Source organism: Eptatretus burgeri, chromosome 10, assembly GCF_056783735.1.
Source record: "Eptatretus burgeri isolate ZD-2024b chromosome 10, Ebu_testis_v1, whole genome shotgun sequence".
In the NCBI taxonomy this organism is placed as follows: Eukaryota; Metazoa; Chordata; class Myxini; order Myxiniformes; family Myxinidae; genus Eptatretus; species Eptatretus burgeri.
In genome coordinates, this window is record NC_140970.1 from 83,272,126 (window position 1) to 83,291,674 (window position 19,549).

Below are 19,549 nucleotides of genomic sequence, written 5' to 3' on the forward strand. Positions count from 1 at the left end.
TAATCATTGGCGTCTCCCACAAACATATATTTTGGTACTGATTATAATGCCAGGATTTGGGACATTTTCTTTTAAAAACAAGGGTAATGACATAATTGTGTCATGTTGCCCATCACAAGATTGGGCAATGGATTCTGAACATTTTGGCATCGGTTGCATGCCAATTAGATCAAAATTGACCACGCTATGGTAAAAATACGAATTTGACCTTTCCGTGACCTTGACCTTTGACCCGATCGCTCCCAAAATCTAATCAAATGTTCCTTGGATAATAACCCATCATCCCACCAAATTTCAAGCGATTTGGTTTCATACTTTTGAGTTATGCAAATAACAAACAAACAAACACACACACACATACTCACAAATAAATAAATAAATACACATCGACCAATACATAACCTTTTGCAGAATGCGAAGGTAATCAACCCACCTGGTGTTATTATCATGACATGACAGGGGCTTGAACTCAAGACCCGAAGATCTTAAGCCAATCACCTTAAACATTAAGCCAACACCAGGCTTTGGGATGTCCTGTGGGAGGAAGTATTCTGATAAACAGATGATGTCCAGTTTATCGGCAGTGGCCTGCAATGAGAGATCTGTCATGTTGGTCTGAAGACCCCGGATTATTGAGGTCCAAACGATTCGTCTGAGATAAGGGCAGAGGAGGCATTGTGAGGGTGCAGCATGGAGGGGAGGCTTTGAGACAGATATTCTCGTGGATCAGGTATTACAGGGCGGAGATATGCACTCTGTCGAGTGCCCTTCTAGTTGAAAGGATGTATTTATCTGCTTGCGAAAAGCATTCACATTTGACTAGCATGTGTATAAATACAAATACTGTAACAGTGGTATATTACTGGGGCATGCTTTCAGACTGCAAACAGATGCTGGGGTGCATCCTATCTCGACATAATAAATATAAGCTTTACCTCTTTGATGATGAGGTGGATTGTGAAAGAGCTTTGTATGTATTTAATGAAGTGCATTGTGTTTGCATTCTGCAAGCAGATAAATAAATCAATTTCATAAATACTGAGTGTTCAGAATGACCTCTTCATTCTACAATTAACATTCCAATGAGTTGCTAGGCAATGCTAAAAGATGGATTTATGATTTCAAGCCAAAGGCAAATGTTAATAGATTGAACAAACTTATAAGACAAAGTCGAAACAAACAACAATTGTCCTATTCTTGTACCTGTTACTACATTCATTGCTTGTCGTTAACAGCCAATTTGAGTTATTGCCATGTTAAATTGGCATCTTTCCTTTTTGTTCCTTTTATTGAATTTAGATTGGTACCAATTTACCTAATAGGCTGCAAAAGAGACAGCGATTCTGTATCTGTTCTGGGTTCAATTCCTGACCCAAAGCTAATTGCAGTGTGGTACAATTCAGTGGAAGTCATGTAGCACACTTTCAATAAATGATGAAGAGTATTTGCCTTTGTGAAAAGACAAAACACAGCATTAAACAAGAGGGGGAGCACTCGGTAGAGTGCAAAAGCTCCGCCGCCAATACTGCTAGGTCACTCAAGTGAACCTGATATCCTATTCATTCAATTTGACGTCAACAGTGTTCACAGAGTTATAGTTTGCAACTTTCCCTTTTACTTTTAACTTTTACATACTCAATTAATTCGTCATAACTAGATTCCTTGAGACAGAAATTGATTTTACATGGGTATATCCACCTGAAGTTCCAAAATCAGCCGCAATTATAATTTTGGCATGTTTTTTTGTTGGAAATCACTTATAACATGTAGAAATGCAAAAAAAAAAAAATCGAAATTTTGTTGAAAAAAATTTGCAAATTTTTTTTTCTAACAATTTTTTTTGGGGGTGGGGGGGGGGGTTGGAAATCACTTAAAACATGTAGAAATGCAAAAAAAAACAATTCAAATATTTTTTCAAAATGGCCGCCATAGCGGCCATATTGGATTATGGACCAAGTCCAAAATCGAATGGCATGATCCTTGGACCATACCTAATCCTCCCACCAAGTTTCGTCGAAATCCGTCGAGGAGTTTTTCCGTAATACTGTTCACAAACAAACAAACAAACAAACAAACAGAAAGGGGTGAAAACAGTAACCTCCAATCTTCGATGGCGGAGGTTAAAAAGCATAAATTCCATTTCCTAAAAAAATCTAAATTCAGTCTCTTTGTACCTCTTACCATGACTGTTCCAATGGAGCAGGTCCAACCAAGCTTCGCCCAGCTGAATGTCTCCAACCTCTTTTCTTAACGGCATTCCAGGGAGGTGGATTTCGCCACCAGGGTGATACAAAAATGCAGGAATAAGAAAATGATCTTTTCTTCTCATGTTTTTGAAAAATAATTTTGGCAATGTCCAAAAATTTCTTGTGCAATTTCAAACGTACGACCTTCTGCCTGTGTTCAACAAGCTGGAGGAAAGTGAGCTTTCTTTATATCCAGCGATTTAAATTTTTTAAAAAAAATTTCCCCAGCAAGACGCATCGTGAATATGGCATAAATATGCATTTATGAAAATTTGTTCTGATTGTTTATTATAACTAGTCTGTCCAATGCAGAGCTCTAGCCACATATGTAAAGACGAAATACTTAAAATATACACTATATCACTCAGCACAGTACACCGTCTGTAAGCGAGTATGTTTACGACTTCCTACCACTCACTGTACATAATCTGTAAGCAATAAGCCTGGTGTTGGCTTAGCGGTTAGGGTGGCTGGCTTGGTGTCCTAGGGTTTTGAGTTAAAGCCCTGTGGACTGCTGAATTAACACCAGGTGGGGTTAACTCAGCCTGTTATCCTTCCGAGATTGGTGACATGAGCACCAGTCTACTGGTAGTAGCGGCACAGCTGTGTCCTTAATCATTGATGCAACCAGCAGCCTCAAGGCTGCACACGAGAGTGTGTGTATCTGTGAGCAATAAAAACCCACACACACTTCTGGAATCGTACCGCCAAAAGACAGAGAAACACCTCCCTTGCAGAACAATTGTACCCATTCAAGATCACGTGACGTGCCATTGTATTTGGTCATGTGACCCTCTGTGAGTAGAGTGAGACAACATAGGCCAACTTTTGTTTTTGAACATTTTCGTTTAAAGACATTTAGGGACAGTTTTGTGATTTTTTACACCCAGAATATTGGTTTCAAGTTACATCACTGTGCAAAATTTCAGCTTTTTAGCCTTCCTAGAAAGTTCAAAACATTTATATGAGTGAGTGAGTCAGTGGTTAGAAAGAGCTTTACATATGTACCAGTGAGGCATACTTGTACGCAGCAAGCAACTATTGGGGTGTATCCTACGTGGAGATGTAATAAATATTGTTGCGAATTCGCGCCCGCCGGCGTGCGATCGGCCACGTAACTCAAATCGTGACACGTCGCCCACTGGACGGACAATTCAGTCGTAACCCTCCTGGGACTACCGCCAGAAACCAGTCACGGGTGGGGGTTAACCCCACCACCACCCAGTCCGCAGTCTACCCGCGCGAAATAGGGTGAATCGCCGAATGTCGATATACCTAAGTACCCGCGCGGGTAATCTGCCGAGGGATGGGACCACGCCACAGGCCGACTCCGGACACGAACCGCTTAAGCGCTTCGTTCCGTATTACAGGGATAACCGAGTGGAGTTATCGTCGGCCTTGATGGTTCCGATTAATTACCGGGTGTTTTAAAACCCACTATTAATCCCTTACGTGATGCAAGATGGAGCTTTCAATAAGGGAAAAGACGAAGCGAAACGGGAAAACAGTTCAACAAGCAGCACTTTATTACACACACACAAGCACGTATATACAGCCATACAGTCAAAAGGAAGCAGCGAAAGAGTAAAAACCGAATATAATTATTACAACACTTAAACAGTTCTACTTGACCAGACTGGCGCCACACACACACATTTGCACAAAACCCAAAAGAAAATGGAAGTCGAGTCCTTGGCGACCGTAACTCCGAGTCCCTCTGGCATGGTCCGCGAGCTCGTGCCGCGCGCCTGCCCGTGTCGTCCGCCCGACAGCTCGGACGAACGAACAGAACCTCCGACCAGGGATGATCACCACAACTCTCCACAATTCCCCTTCAGGGATAAGGGAAGGGGAAAGGGAACGACGTTCTCGTCGACCTTCACGCCCACGCCTTTTGTCAATCGCTTGCACGAACCAAGAGCATTCAGCCTCCAACTGGGACAAGGGAACAACCAACCAACGACTCTTCACGCCCACCCTTTTGTAGGGGCCGGCTCCACCCTTCGCTCCGCCCCACGCCCCGCCCCACGCCCCGCCCCACGCCCCGCCCCGTTCTTGGCTCCTCCTTCCTTCTTGGCGTTTCCAGAAAGCTCTCGAAGAGGGGCGTTGCCCCCACTCCGACCGCCCCACGCTGTGCATCCACCAATCGGGAGCCAGCTGCCGCACCCCTCCCCTTCACACCAAGCGTGGTGGGGGGGATTCAGGCGGGGAAATTAGGCGGGAAAACCCCACAAGCTTTGTTGGTTTTTGTTCTTGCACGTGCCCGCACGGTGCTCGTTGAATGGCGAGTGGCGAAGATGTGGTAGCGTAGTTGTGGAAGGTGGCGTCGTGTAATGAATGGCGTGATCGTTGAGATGTTGGTTGTGGCGAGGTTCGTTGTTGTTTTTGCACCAAATTAACTACAGCAAAAGAAAAACGGCTAACTGAAGCGTTGCAGCCCGAATGGATCACATATATTCCCTCTATACAACGCGTTTGGGCTAACTACACATGAACTTACCGATATATCTCACCTGAGGACTCTTTATGGTGTAATGTGAATTTCCACAACCGTAACAATATAATCCATATATATATATATATATATATATATATATATATATATATATATATATATATATATATATATATATATATTTGATGATGTGGATTGTGAGAGAGCTTTATATTCAAGAGTACTAGGTTACAATGATACGCAAGCCTAAATACAAACTGAAAGTGTTGCATATTCACAATTAACTTGATCAAACTGACCAAAAAAAGGCATCATGTTTCCCAAACAACACAACAACAACAAGTATTTAAAGGCCATTTTCCCTGCTAAAGCCTATGTTTCCCAAAATGCAATCTAATTAAATATGCAATATTCAAAGTGTGCTGTCATGACTACAATTACTTGGTCATTAACAAATTGCTTTTTCTTCCTTCTTTTTCTTCCTTCTTTTTTAGACCTTACGACCCAATCTATGACCCACTGTGCTCCTTCGCCACCCTCGAGTAGGTGAGTTCAAAGTTATCCCTGTTTGCTCTGTTATCTGAGCTGTGTTATCTATACATACTACTCTGCATGTATTTCAACTTTTGAGGTATAAGGTTGGAAGATTTGAGTGGGTCTGATTATGTCAGTCGACCATTTGAGATTGTTGAAATCTTGCGATTTTCATTTTGGGATGAAAATTTTTTTTTGGGGGGGGGGGGTGAAGCGGGGCGTGTGGAGGGAGTGTCACATTGGATTCTCACGTGTGCAATTCAAATGTTTGCAGCTATCGAGGAACTCTGGTTGCGTTTGAAACAGCAAAGACTTTACCTTGTGTAGCTTGTCTTGGTTGCTTTATGCAGCTTTCTTCAGCAAGAGCATGGGAGGAGTTTATTTGATAATCCTAACCAACTGGTGTAATTGATTAGGTGAGAGCTGATTGCTTATTCCCTCCAACTATAGGTGAGAGATGTGATTGGGTCTGACTATTTATATGTTGTCTCTTCATGACATTGTAAGTAGTACTTGCATGGGAGCCTCGATGGTGCACATTTCTGTCTCTGATAACTCGCAAACAGGTGATGAACTTGGGCGTAGCCAGAGGTCCAAAAGCGATGAGGGGATTTAGGAGCAATACCCATTTAGGTATTGTGATAGGAGTGGAGATAAGAGTATTCAGAGCACTGCCGGGTAGCTTTGATAGTTTACTCCCCAGGGAGCTCAGATGGCCAGAGGGCTCAGGCCAGATCATATTTCAGGAAATGAGCGATGAGGCAACCGCCTCGTCTGCCTCAGCCTGGCTATGCCCTTAAATGAAACTGAATTGGTGGCTTAGGGTAGCATGTAGCATTTGGGATTCTCTTGTATGTACTATTTATGAATGTTTGCAGCTGTAGACAAACTCAGGTCGAGTTTGAAACAACAAAGGGTTCACCTTTTGTAGCTTTTCTTGGTTGCTTTATGCAGCTTTCTTTGGCGAGAAGAGCATGGGAGGAGTTAATTTATCTGATAATTCAAGCCACCTGGGATAATTGATTTGGTGAGAGCTGGTTGGTTATTCCCTCCAATTATGGGTAAGAGATGTGATCGGGTCTTGATATATATATATATATATATATATATATATATATATATATATATATATATATATATATATATATATATATATATATATATATATATATATGGTATATGTATATAATCGTGCCCTTAGTTCGATTAACAGTCAAAGAAAAAGATGAAAAATGCTGGAATGATGGCATTCCTCCTTAAGCTGCTTTTGAGTTTGCACTCAGAAGCGCAATCCCAAGCCGTGCTTTGCAGTGTAGGGATGAAGGGGGGCGTGTAGCGGCACGAAGGGAAGGCAAAGAGATCGGAGTGCCAGGGAGCAGTGGGAGCTCACACAGAGACGGATGCAAAGCAGGAGTAGGCAAAGAGGGACTATTGTGGAGAATATAAAGAGAACACAGTCTAAGTCTATCAGATGCTGAAGAATAAGATAGGAAGGCAGAAGGAGAAACCAAGCCCGGAGTGTCAAGAAGCGTTTGGGCAGCCAGAGGGAGTGTTGCCTCAGCGCGTTCAGGACAGCACAGCGATCAGCACCACGGACAGCATCTCGCTATCTCTCCCACGACTCTCGTTCTTTTTCGTTCCGAGTCAGTGCAGCGCTAGTTGGCTCGGGGACCATCAGACGGGACAGGTTTGACTTTGAGTGACAGTGATTTCTCACTCTTTTACATATCTCTTCATCTATTTTTAAAAATTATTTTTTTCCATGTCTGTTCACACTGATTTCTGCTTTTACACACCTTCTGTTTTTGCATAACCTTACTTGCGGGAGTGACTTGTGGTCTTTGCCTGTGTCTCTTTCTGCCTCTGTCTTTCCGATTTTATACGCGCGTCTGGTCCGAGAGAGGGCGAAAGAGGGACGGGAGAGTGGGAGTAAGAGTCAAAGCGAAAATAATACACAGAGGGAACCAGATAGTGATACAGCACATCAAAACAAAGACGGAGCAATACAAGTACAAAGGAAACAGATAACAACACAACAACATAGAGACGAGGTGACAGATAGATATATGAAGAGACCAGTTTCCAATAAAAACGGACGCAAATAGAAAGGAACCGAAAGAACAATATAGACAATACAAAAGAGGCAGCCAGAAAGAAATCCTGAACAAAACGACAGCTTGTGACGCAGACGGGCATCCACAGGAGCTAAGTGCAGGATAACGATGCGACCACGCATGGGTTGAGTTTGGAAACTAAATTGCATAAAAGAAACATACGGGTGATCGAGATCTCAAACAAAGAGTGAAAAAGAGAACACCATCGAGAAAGGTGAACTCTGCAAGCTCTCTGAATCCCTAAAGACCAGGAAGCCACAAGGGAAGGTACTCTCGGTGGAAGCTCGGGCATGGCGCGGGGATGCGCACCCCCAGCCCTGGCTCTGTGCCTCGCAGCCTCCCTGATTCTCGGAGTGCAACCCACTGTGCCCCTTCGCCATCCGAGAGTTGGTGAGTTCAGAGTTATGTTTGTTTGCCATGTTAAGTGAACTGTGTTATTTACACTGCATGCATTTTAACTTTTGAAAGATAAAGTTGGAATATCTCTCACCCGGTGGGTCTGCCACTTGAGATGGATGAAATGTTGTGATTTTCATTTTGGGATTCCATGATATTGGATTGTCTGCGATATTTGTTATGGAAACTGACTTTCAGGATACAGAAGAGATGCAACTTTCTGCTCCCTGGATTTTTCGTTTGGGTTTGGGAAGTGATGCTGATGAGGGATTTGCAATGTAAAACATGATGCACGGCACTTGTTTGATTTGTCGAATGCTTGTTATTAATTCATCATTGCTTTGGATGTGACCACTGGAGAATGTGTATACAGTGCCATGTTAAATAATTACCAAAATCAATATGCTTTGCTGGAATATCTACTTATGTACAGGAACGTTGTCGGAAACCACAGGTGTTGTCGTATACTCCAGCAGACATATCTGCAATGAGTTTCTTGAATTTCCAGTGAGAAATATACCAAATGCATAAAGAGTTGGAAATGTTCATTCATACCTTTTTCATCTCACACTCTAACCATGTGATATGACTTGAGGAATAGGGGGGTGGGGAAATATCAATGGGATGCGAGGAGGAATGTTAATTTAATCTAAAGTATGCACCATGATCTTATACTCAAACATTGCTCCTCTTTAATGAGACCCTGCTGCACAATATTGGATTGTTTGGGTGAATGTGCTCATTGTTTTTGAAAACATCAAAACATACAAACTTTATTCCTCTGTGAGAGCCAACTCTTTCTGGTGTCCACACATAGTTGAATACAGTATTGTAAAATTCTTGTAATATGCAGTAATTACCTACCTGGCACCAGAAAGCATCCTCTTGAAGAAAATGATCTTCCAGCAAGAGATTTGCATCATAAACCTTCTCGACTTATTGGCTGAAATGTTTGTTCTGAGCTATAAAGTCATTAGCGATGAGAATGGTGATCATTTGGCTATTGATAAGAAAATGATATATGACCAAATTATCTCTTCCTAGTTTCACATTGCTGTTCAAGGTTAGGCCTCTAGTTCGGTATCATAGGTAGATTTCCATTGAAAGGAACAATATATATATATATTTTTTTGCATAGGCAATGTCAAAGAAAAATCATGTTGGATCATTGTTGTTACTTCATCTTGTCTTGTGATTGCTGTCATTGCTTTTAAAGAACAGATAGCAGTAAATCGAAAGCTCTTTTGTCTATTAACACTGTAATTGTTATGCCATGGCTTAAGTTGAAACAAAACCGAAAAGAGCATTTACGCTCCACTAATGTCAATCTTTATCGAATAGGTTCCAGGTACTGGACCAGCATACCTTCGAGAGTATGTGGACTTACACTTGCGTCATTGGGTTAGAGTCAAATGGAAAACATCATTTTTACATTCTTTAGCATGAGCAATCATCAATCTACCATTTCCATACAACGATGGGTTTCTTCCCCTTCTGCCCCCTTTGGTTTAGATTATTGTTGCATCCACCTTTCCTTGTAATGTTCTTTCCAAATGCTGTGAGCTAGCAATATCAAGAATCGATATTTCAATGAAAGTTTAGATAAGAGGACATCCAAGCAGAGGAGAAGGTGGGAATCAAATGAGACCAAGGGGAAATGGAAAGGGTACGACATCAGTGAGAAAAAAAAAAAAACATGATGGAGGTGGAGAGTGGAAGGAATAATGACGTGTTGTATAAATGTTATCTGCAACAGAGGAGTGTATGGCGAAATAAATATTTTTCAAACGCATATGTTGTCCGTTACAACCAATGGAAGAATGAAAAACGCGTTAAAAAATGCATCAGTCGAACTCGATGCTTGCCATATCAAGGGCATTTCATCATGCGGAGGGAACGGACAATTTCTGGGGATGGGGGAAGTGAAGCAGGAGTGAGGTTTGGTGTGGGAATACAAAATAATATAAAGACGAATCAACGAGAGACCAGGAAGCCGCAAGCGAAGGTACTCTCGGTCACAAATTGTGTTGAAAATATTTGAATAAACAGAGTTGACGATGCAAAAGAAAAAGAAAAAAACATTCACTCAATCGATGAAAGCATGAACACGTGAATCTCGTTACATGAAGCATGTTAACCAAACTGAGAATTTGCCTCTCGGTGATGATCCAACAGAGGCTTGGGACTTCAGGCTGATCGAGGATGAAATGATGCTCAAAAAAGGTGAATTAAAGGTTGCATCAGCAGTCAGTCTTGGATGATAAAAAGAGGAAAAAATTTTTTCAAAAAAACTTGAGTTTTAATGAGATGAAAACATTGAGATTTTAACATCTCCTTCTGGAACAATAAAATAACCTCTGGATATTTTTTAATCATGCTTTGTTGATGATACAAACACCTGATATTTATTGTATCTCTTGATTGGTATGTGTATATATATATATATATATATATATATATATATATATATATATATATATATATATATATATATATATATATATATATATATATATATATATATATTTAAAAAGGATGGACAAGGATATGGTTTTGACACAGCGGCCATTCGGCCCATCATGCATGTGCCATATCCATACTCAATTAACGTCAGATTAATTTGGCTGTCATTTCTGTACTGACGCCATTCTTACAATGAACTTGATCTAATTCAAAGTCCACATGCTTTTACAATTATGTTGTATATCTCATTTAAGCTTACACAATGGACTATAACGAGGGTGGAAGCACACATGGCTTACTTTCTTCTGAAGAGACCATGGCATCTCTAATATACAAGCGAAATGTCAACAGGACAGCTGGATTTATGTCTCAACCAAAAGGAGGAATGCTCCAAGATGTAGCACTTGGCACTGCTACAGGATGCCAGTTATAATCAGATTACACTCCGGGAGAAAAATAATCCAAAAGCAAATGAACACATTCCCAACTGGGGTATCCTGCACAGCCGAGAATATCTGATCCACTGGGCTGGGGGTGTCCCATCCAAGTGCTAACCCACAGCAACTGTGTTTAGGTTCTTCGATGTGATTATATCAAGCACATCCAAGCCAATAGGATAAATCTATTCCCACAATGAATCATAAGGAATGTGGTCATTCAAGATATTGCCTTCTATCGAGCATATATTTCAGTGCTTTCAGACGATTTCATTTTTGGTGTGGTGAATTATGGGCATGACCATCAATGACATAAATAGCCCCTGTAGCACAGGGAAGCTTGGAATTAGGTCCTTAGGGGTCCGTTCCAATGTTGTTGTTCTTCAATCATTTGTAAATTGTTCATAATTGTAAATTGCGTTTATGTATATTTATCTACATCAGGTAATGACACCTATCTGGCAGCCCGGCAAGGAATTTGCCTCTCTTGGCCCATCTAGAATGCAATGAAGCGATGCTTTTCAGTAACTCCGTCACTCAGACCCAAATCGCTACGAATGAGTGCTGTTGATCTGGGCTTGCTGTACATGCGGTTAACCGAACAGTGTGCATGTGCCAAGTAACAGTAGTCGAGGACGTGCCGACAGCACATTCGGATCTTCTGTTTGTGTTTATGTGATGGTGCTGGCCGCCAGGCCACCTGCGGGCGGATGTTTCCGCAGTGTAGCTTTCGATCGGTGGCTGAAGGGAGCCGGCTCGGCTGCTTCAGCCATGCTCTGGGCTCCGGTTTCAGCCTCGTGGGAGGTGTTCGGGTAGTTGGAGCCAGAGTCTGGCCCGCATAGTGGCCAGTTCTATGTTTCAAGACAAGTGGCCCGAAGTCGATGATGCTTCTTGGGTTTCGGTCGTTTGACTCGGCACTGTAGCTCGGTCCAAACACTAAAAAAACAACAAAGTTACCATTGCAGTTTGATGAACATTATTGTTGTAAATTTTTGTTGAGATTTGCATAACCATAATAGCTATTGCAATGTTGAAAGAAAAATTGATATTACATCCATAAATACTTAGTGCTTATATTTTTTTGGTATTGTTATCATAATTATGTTGCTACAACTTTAAGTATCCCCTCCAAAAATAAAAGTACAGCCTAATAACATGACTCTCTCGGCAGGAATTTTGAGTTGATATTCCATTGGAATGATTTCCATGTCCACAAGCAATAATTGCAAGCAGAAAAGACAACTGGCCAAATATTTTATTCAAAGGATGGTAAATCTTTATCTGCAAAGCACGAAGATTACAGCGAACTACTAACCTCGATAACTGCACACAGATGAGTGAGCTACCTGTGAGCTGTCCCACGCATAAATTATCCTCCTGATGACATTGCCGTTGATGATCTCCAATCTTTAATATGGACACATTATTAACAGGAATGCAGAGGAATACTTTCCATCCTAAGGGTGCAGCATGGTGATGTCCTTATGGTTAGGGGTGTGTTGCTGTGTTTTATTTATTTATTTTTATGCACCAACACTAAAAATCTTGTGGGTGGGGGGGGGGTGTAGATACAGCTGCTGCACATCATGTTCCTGCTTCCAGGATGTTAAGGATGCCACTTTTTTTTTATTTTTTTTACAAGAGTAAGCCATTGTACAGATTGAGTGTAGGATCGACCACCTTGCCTCATTAGTACACTTCGTGGTCAATAACAACAATAGCAATCTCATGAGGCATAATATGTATGTCGTCTCTCCATTGAGAGGTCCATTGATGTTTGTAATACAACTGTACTACTACTACTAATAAAAGCAATAATATTAAAAAATAATAATAATAATATACAATGATATCACCATAGTTTTGTCATCATTTTATCCATCCTACCCAAAGTCCAATACGGTGAGCTTCGCTTCGATCTGTTCCACTCAGTTGTTGACTTGGTACTGGTGCAAGCAAATGCAATTTCAAACAATCTTAGCAGCAGAAGAAAAATGAAAAACAAAAGAAAAAGTTCTCGTAAAGAATCTGCATAGCGAAGAGTATGAGGGATGGGATCCATCGCCTTGGCATTGCTGTGGTGCCTGAATGATTTTCTGCGCTCGGTGCGTTGTTCAGGCCTGTGCTCACAAAAGATATTCTACGTTGCACGTTTGGACAGGCCCAATTCATCAGGCCACCAGTCGCTGCATTAAGGTACTAGGCCAAAGATGCACACTTGCTTTGTCTACATTAGGTCATCTTTGGTGGTTGGTAGACAATGTGGAGTATATTCAATTGTCTTTTTTTCACATTCCCTGTTCCTTTAAGCAACAGGTAGAGAATTGTCTCGGCATGATCCTGTGTAACATGTTGCTTTAGGCTTTTAAAAATAATGATTGCCTTTCGATTATGTTGAACTCTTCAATTTGAAAGACACCAACGGCTGTTCCACCCAATCGGTTCCATCCTCTCACTTAACCCGCACGCTTCACATTCGTAATCCTTGACCTCATGGTACCCTGCTATTCTGACCCATCGCTCTTCACCTTTCCCATTTCAAAATTACCCACTGTCCCCAGTTTCTGCACTTTGATGCCCACTTTTTACAGCTTCAACCCCACAACTGCCCACATTGGCATCAGCTCGCCAGAATCGACACTCAACGTCCCAATACTCAGATTAGCACCATCACTAGCCATTTGATGCCTGCTTTCCCCAACCATTGCAAGAAGGATTATAGTTTTAACGAATCACAGTTAAGCACAAATCCTGCTAAGCTGCTGTTAACACTTTGCCAAGTCCTTCTGTGGCAGTAAGGGAATAAACACCAAAGGGAGTTGGGCATAATGTGCTGAAATTGCTTTAAATGGCTGAAATATCTGATATTTAACTGGCTTAAGCTATGGCTTATCACCAAGGCCAGACCTCTGTGGCCTGTACACAGATGCATTTGAATTAAGCCTGCATTGCAAGGTCACTGTTTGAAGCACCTTTGCCATTTTCGTTAGGAAAATTTTGCAATGTATAATTAAACCATGATTTTACACCTTTTTATAAATCATAGCTTTAGTTAACATTTCCAACTGCTCAAAAAGGTATTCACATTAGGCTTCAACCTGGTGTTGGCTTAGTGGTTAGGGTGGCTGACGTGGGATCCTGGGGTCCTGAGTTTGAGCCCCGTTGGCCACTGAATTAATGCCAGGTGGGGTTGACTCAGCCTGTCATCCTTCCGAGGTCGGCAAAATAAGTACCAGTGTACTGGTAATAGGGACACTGCATCAGCGGCATAGCCGCGTCCATAACCAATGATGCAACGCTGCACTCGAAAGAAAGAATTAGGCTTCAAGAAGGGAATGAGCACTTTTTATGGCTAATCTTACAATCACTGGCTGTGATCTCTACTTTCAATGGTCACAAAATCACTCGTCTGATTTGGTTGCCAGGAAGATATTTGATGCCGATCTCTCATGGCTTCGTCCATGACCAAATATGGGGGCAACTAAGAAAATTTGAAGTTCAATTCTCATTTCTCCAAATAATGAAGGTAAATATCCAATTAACTTGATGGCTTTTGGAAGTGAGGGTAATTCAAATTTAATTATATATTTTTATAGAAGGAAAAGCAGACACAGAACAAGACAATTTTGATTTTTGGACGAATGGCACAAATAATTTCACCATAATGTGAAAATACATGTATTTATACCCCATTCTTAAGTAGCCTCCTCATATGCAAGATTTCTAAATCCTGTCAATGTGTGAGGCCCTTCCTGGTGATTTTTCAGGGAGCGTGATCGGAGAAGAGTACGGTGGGACAAGATGTTGACTCCCCTTCCCATCCCTCTGATCTCTGATCCTGAACATCTGAACCAGAGAATAGGCTGATGACAGTTGTTTTCAGATGGAAAACGTTCAGTACACTGAACAAAATGGGGGATGGCAGGATCACTTTTAGGTGTAGGAATTTTCCTTGACTGCCGAGTTGGGGTTCGGACCTTGTCCCAGCTATAAACTGTAAACCTGGCTTTGCACATCCAGGGCAAGGCATCAATGTGTGTGCCATCCATCAGATGGATGTTTAGCTGAAGTATCCATCCATCAGTACTGATTGTTTGTGAACATTAAATATTGCACGGTGTCTTTTACAAAGGGTCGGCAAGTTATTTCTGACACCCTGAAATTACAAATTCCTGCCATCTTCAGTCAAAAGTCAGGCCTAATCAGTTGGTTTGTGAAAGACTTGGACCAAAAACATTCTTTGGCAAACATTAAGGTGGGAATTATTTGGGCCTTTGAAGAAGTAGTCATATTACATACGGAAAAAATTTACTGAGGTGCGTGCGTGCATGGGTGTGTGTGTGCATGCATGCGTGCGCAGTGAATACTCCGCAGTGAAACACCGTAGGTTTTCCATCCGCGGTTTCCGTTTCGGCTCACCACAAATAATTTTCTGTGGACCGTATTGTGTACCACCAGGCCCTATCTTGGTTATCCACCATTCACATCTCCAGTGTGGGCCGATATTCTCCCTCTGCAGTGGTGCTGCTGCCTGCATCTCCACCTTGGCGGGTGCAAGTGGTAACTGAGACATGCAGTGCATACCTATCTCCCTCCTCGTGAACACTGCGCTATGTGCAATCGTATTTTATTGTTTTGTTTTGGGTTATCATTGCCCTTGGTGATTTAAACTATGGATCCCAAGAGGAAAACTTGCAAGTCGTGTGTCATTTGTGACTCATAATAGCAAATTGAAAAAAAAATGGAGAAAGCATGACATTAACATTTAAAATCCACAAGTAACCGCTTGCGTACCGTAAAAAGAAGTTACTCCTTACAGGTGATCTAAAAGAATACTAGCATGGCTAGCAATGTTTTCTTTGAACCAGCATGTGAGGGTGACTCTCGTAAACCGCTCGACTACATAACGCGTGCATTTATAGCCATGGGGATTGAGCCCGGAACCTATCACCCTTTTTACCAAAACCCCTTGGTTTTATTATCTGTGGTTTTGCCAACCACCAGGTCTTCCAAAGCTTTCTATGTGGTTTATATATCTGCTGTATAATCTATAATAATAAATGTCAGTGTATCAGTCAGTGTGTGTCTCATCCATACTCCAAAACAATGAAACCTTGTGGCCCGAAACTTTACATGCATACTAAGAGAACCTCAACGGAGTGCGTCAATGAAAACTGAGTGGTTTAATTTAACACCTCTTTTGAAGATAATTTAGGGGGAGCTCATCACACCAAGGACAAATGTGTCCAAGAGCATCGTCCTAAAGGTTTTGTCGGCTAAAAAAAAAAAAAAAAAACAACAACAACAACTTCTGATATTTCGTCATGTGCCTTGATTAAGCCAATAGCGAGACCCGTAATAGTGTATTTACGTATTTACGAAATATAGTGTATTTACTAAATTAATGTATTTACGAAATTACAATACATTAAATGGAATAATCTTTAAATAGTAACGTGAACTTTTCGAAACTTTAAAGCAAATGTCCGAATATATTTAAAAGTTCATGATAGACGCTCTCAAAAGGCACCCTCAATGTGAGGATGTGTACAAGTGTTTAGTATTTAAGGAGATCCAGATCTTGTAAATAAAAGAGCCAAGTCCAAATATAAAGGTTTTGTCTTCACAACAAGAAGAAGAAGAAGAAGAAGAAGAACAACAACAACAACAACAACAACAACGCTGAGCTCTCTAAGAGCAGTGTTCGCTACGCGAGAGAGATGCTGCTAAAAAAACAAAATGAGCCTCATCAAAATGGTGGCACGCCATCTTGGTCAGCCCTCTGTCACATCGCTGGGTTCTTAAGCCGCCATTTGGCTCGGCCTGCACAAAAATGCCTTGCCTTGAAACCACGATGACCTCTCACAGACGAATTAAAGTATGTACTCAAAATGTGGCTTTGGATTTGAGGATCGGATTTTGTAGCCTAAGTGTCGAAACCTGGAGTGAAATCTGGAAATTTGAAGAAATTAGCGATTCTTATAACTAAGTGTATTTATTTAAGCAAGGCTGTCATCCCTCGTTCTGCAATGCCATCTTATTTCATACCCCCCATATAATAGGTACCGGTGTCACTCTGTTGGGGCCTGCAATACTTGTAGGAAACCCGAAGATTTGAACCATCTGTTGTTAGAATTCCCTCGACATGACGGACCCAGATTGAGTCTATTTAAAAGTATGAAAGACGTGGAGATTGGTGTGTAAGATCTGCTGAACATTTTCGGCCATTTGAACCAGAAGCAGTCCTGACTCTGCAAGGCAGTTCTGAGATTTTAAACAGAGAGCAGTAAATCAATATGTTATTTTGGATTACATAAAGGCTTCTTTGTTCACCACTGTTATGTCTGGGCATGTGGCATATGCAGAGTCTCGCGGCTCTGAAAACGCCATAAGACTTAAAAAGTAGAAGAAGATCTCTCCTCCATATTCAGCGAAGTGACAGGTGGCATTTGCTAGTGACAGGATGTATTTTGTGAAAGACTTGGGGTGTGTCCCTATGATGTTCATACACATGTTTTTGCGATGCGGCTGTGCCAAGTGAGTGGCGGTGTATTACATACGCGGTTCAGTCACCTGCACCAGGTTATAGTGTTAATTCATGGGCAAAATAAATAAATGTGTGTGTGTGCGTGCAGTCCCACGCTATGGTACAATGAAAATTCATGGGCAAAAAGAGTGTAAAATAATTTTATGAAAGGCATTGCTGCATATGAGGTCATTGACTTTATTTGAATACTTTTATTCTGATATTTTGACCCCCATTTCAGTTCTGTTGCAGCTTGTAACACTGCCATGATTGTCTCCGTGTGACGTATGTCACCTGATGTGTTAAATCATAAAAAACTTGGTATAAAGTAACTTTCTAAAACGTCACTGCATATGTCATTGACTTTAATTTAATACTTCTATTCCACTACGTGGTGTGAAATAATTTTATTTGTGTGAAGGAGAGGGGGTGGGGTAGAAGTTTGGAGGGGTGGGGTGGGGAAGAGGAGGTGGAAAGAGGGAAGAGAAGGGGTAAGGTGGGATTCCGGACCGAGGGGAGTGGGGTTAGAGGAGGCAGGGGAAGGGGTGAAATATGGGAGGAGGGACACGGCATTGTCTGGCAACGCCTGGTACCTTTGATTTATATATATATATATATATATATATATATATATATATATATATATATATATATATATATATATATATATATATATATATATATATACACGTTATCTGCAGTTATTATCTATACACACACATACACTGGACTCCCTGTTGCAGCATTGATTGCAGGAAAAAAAAAATTAGCTTTTTTTTTTGTACCAGAACAAAAAATTAAAAGCACTTATCTATGTACATTTTTCATTTTGATGAATGAATCCGCTGATACTGTGAACCAAATATTGTTACGAATCTGGAAACCATTCGCATTCACACATACAGTTGACCCAAAGTTTAGTTATTTCGTTAAGGATATGTGGATCATTAGAATCCCTCCCTTATGTCTAATGGGAATTTCATGTGTGCGCTGTGAGTTTATTTCTTGTTAGTTTTCTACATCAATCCCCTCCACTCCTTCAGCTCCATTATGCACGTGTTCAAGGCCACAAACGTAGACAGAGTTTCCATCGCTTCAGAGCCAACTCCACCCCCAGCAAGATGGAATGTTCCCCTCATCCAATCAGGGGTGAGATCACTTCAGCTCCAACTCCGCCAAATCAAGAAAGAATGTCTCCCCTATCGACACGGGGAAGACAAAGGCGCCTCGGAGCTCTGGCTATGCCCCGAGAAGAAAGAATGTCTCTTCAGTCCAATCAGGGGCGGACACCGCAACAGCCCACAGAGACCGGAGGTGGCCTCGTCCAATGAGGCGAGGACACCAATCACCCGATGCCCCCCCCGACCAATGAGAGGGGGAGTTACCAGAGAGCCGATCCCTCAACCCAGCATGAGGAGATGAGGATCGACGGCGCGATCCTGACAGAAGGGGGTCTTGTCTCGCTTTTGGTTCATGGTTGGATTATGCTGGCTGGCGTCTGTCTCTTCGCCCTCGATCCTTGGTGCCTGGTGCGTTGTTAGTTGTGTGTTCAAGTCCCACCGTCCTTGGTGTGCCTGGTTCGTTCATTGTCTGTGTTTTCTTTCATTGACCCAGTATGGTTCGGGCTTGATAATTATTGAGGTCGCTTGTGCCGTAAATTGCTATTTGGACCAGCAGATTTTAGTAATTTCCGCTCGGTTACGCCAGACCAGAGTTGGTAACAGCGACTCAGTTCGGACAAAGCCTGTCGAGGGTGTGGCTTCCCCGGTAGTTAGACGGCGTGGGTACTTAGGTTGGCTTCGGAGTTATCCGGAGCGACGACCTTCAATTCCGGGAGACCGGTGGGAGACGGCCTAACAACTGCCCCATCTAGCGGTCATCCTCACCACTGAACCCGGCACCACAACAATATTTTGTGGATGACAAATGTGGGAAGCACATGTTGGAAGCACTGTGAACCAAATGTGGGAAGCAGCAACATGTCGTTGGCTGTGCATGAAAACTGGAATCACACGGTTATATTCCAACTCTTTGCAATGTTTGAACTTGAGATTTATTTCTTGTCATGCCAAATGTTAGCTGGACTGCTAACTAACGTCGTTACCAAATAAATTGGAATGACTCATCAGTGGGCTGTATTGCAATGCTGGGAGTTATCACTGTTTTGTGTGATCCTGAAATTGTTGCCTGCAGTAGTCGTTAGTTGATGATGGGTGACCCTTTTGTATTTTCACACCATTCAGCTTTGACAACTCAGGCTAAAACCAAAATTATGATCAAAACCCCTCACTTATTACAAAAATTGCTCTTCCCTTTATTTGGCCAGTGTATTGTCCAGACCACTGCCTCATTCACTTCCAAAAATATAAATAACCCGG

At 41.8% G+C, this 19,549-nt stretch overlaps 1 protein-coding gene across 1 annotated transcript in view; it reads left to right on the forward strand.

Moving 5' to 3' along the window:
- The first annotated feature begins 6,501 nt into the window (after positions 1 to 6,501).
- Positions 6,502 to 19,549, forward strand: part of LOC147018993 (chemokine-like protein TAFA-1) — a 703,168-nt gene continuing 690,120 nt past the window's right edge. Inside the window, exon 1 of the mRNA XM_085899139.1 lies at positions 6,502 to 7,739. Coding sequence (XP_085755265.1) covers positions 7,640 to 7,739 — 100 coding nt within the window. The 5' untranslated portion in view covers positions 6,502 to 7,639. The remainder of the gene's footprint in view (positions 7,740 to 19,549) is intronic.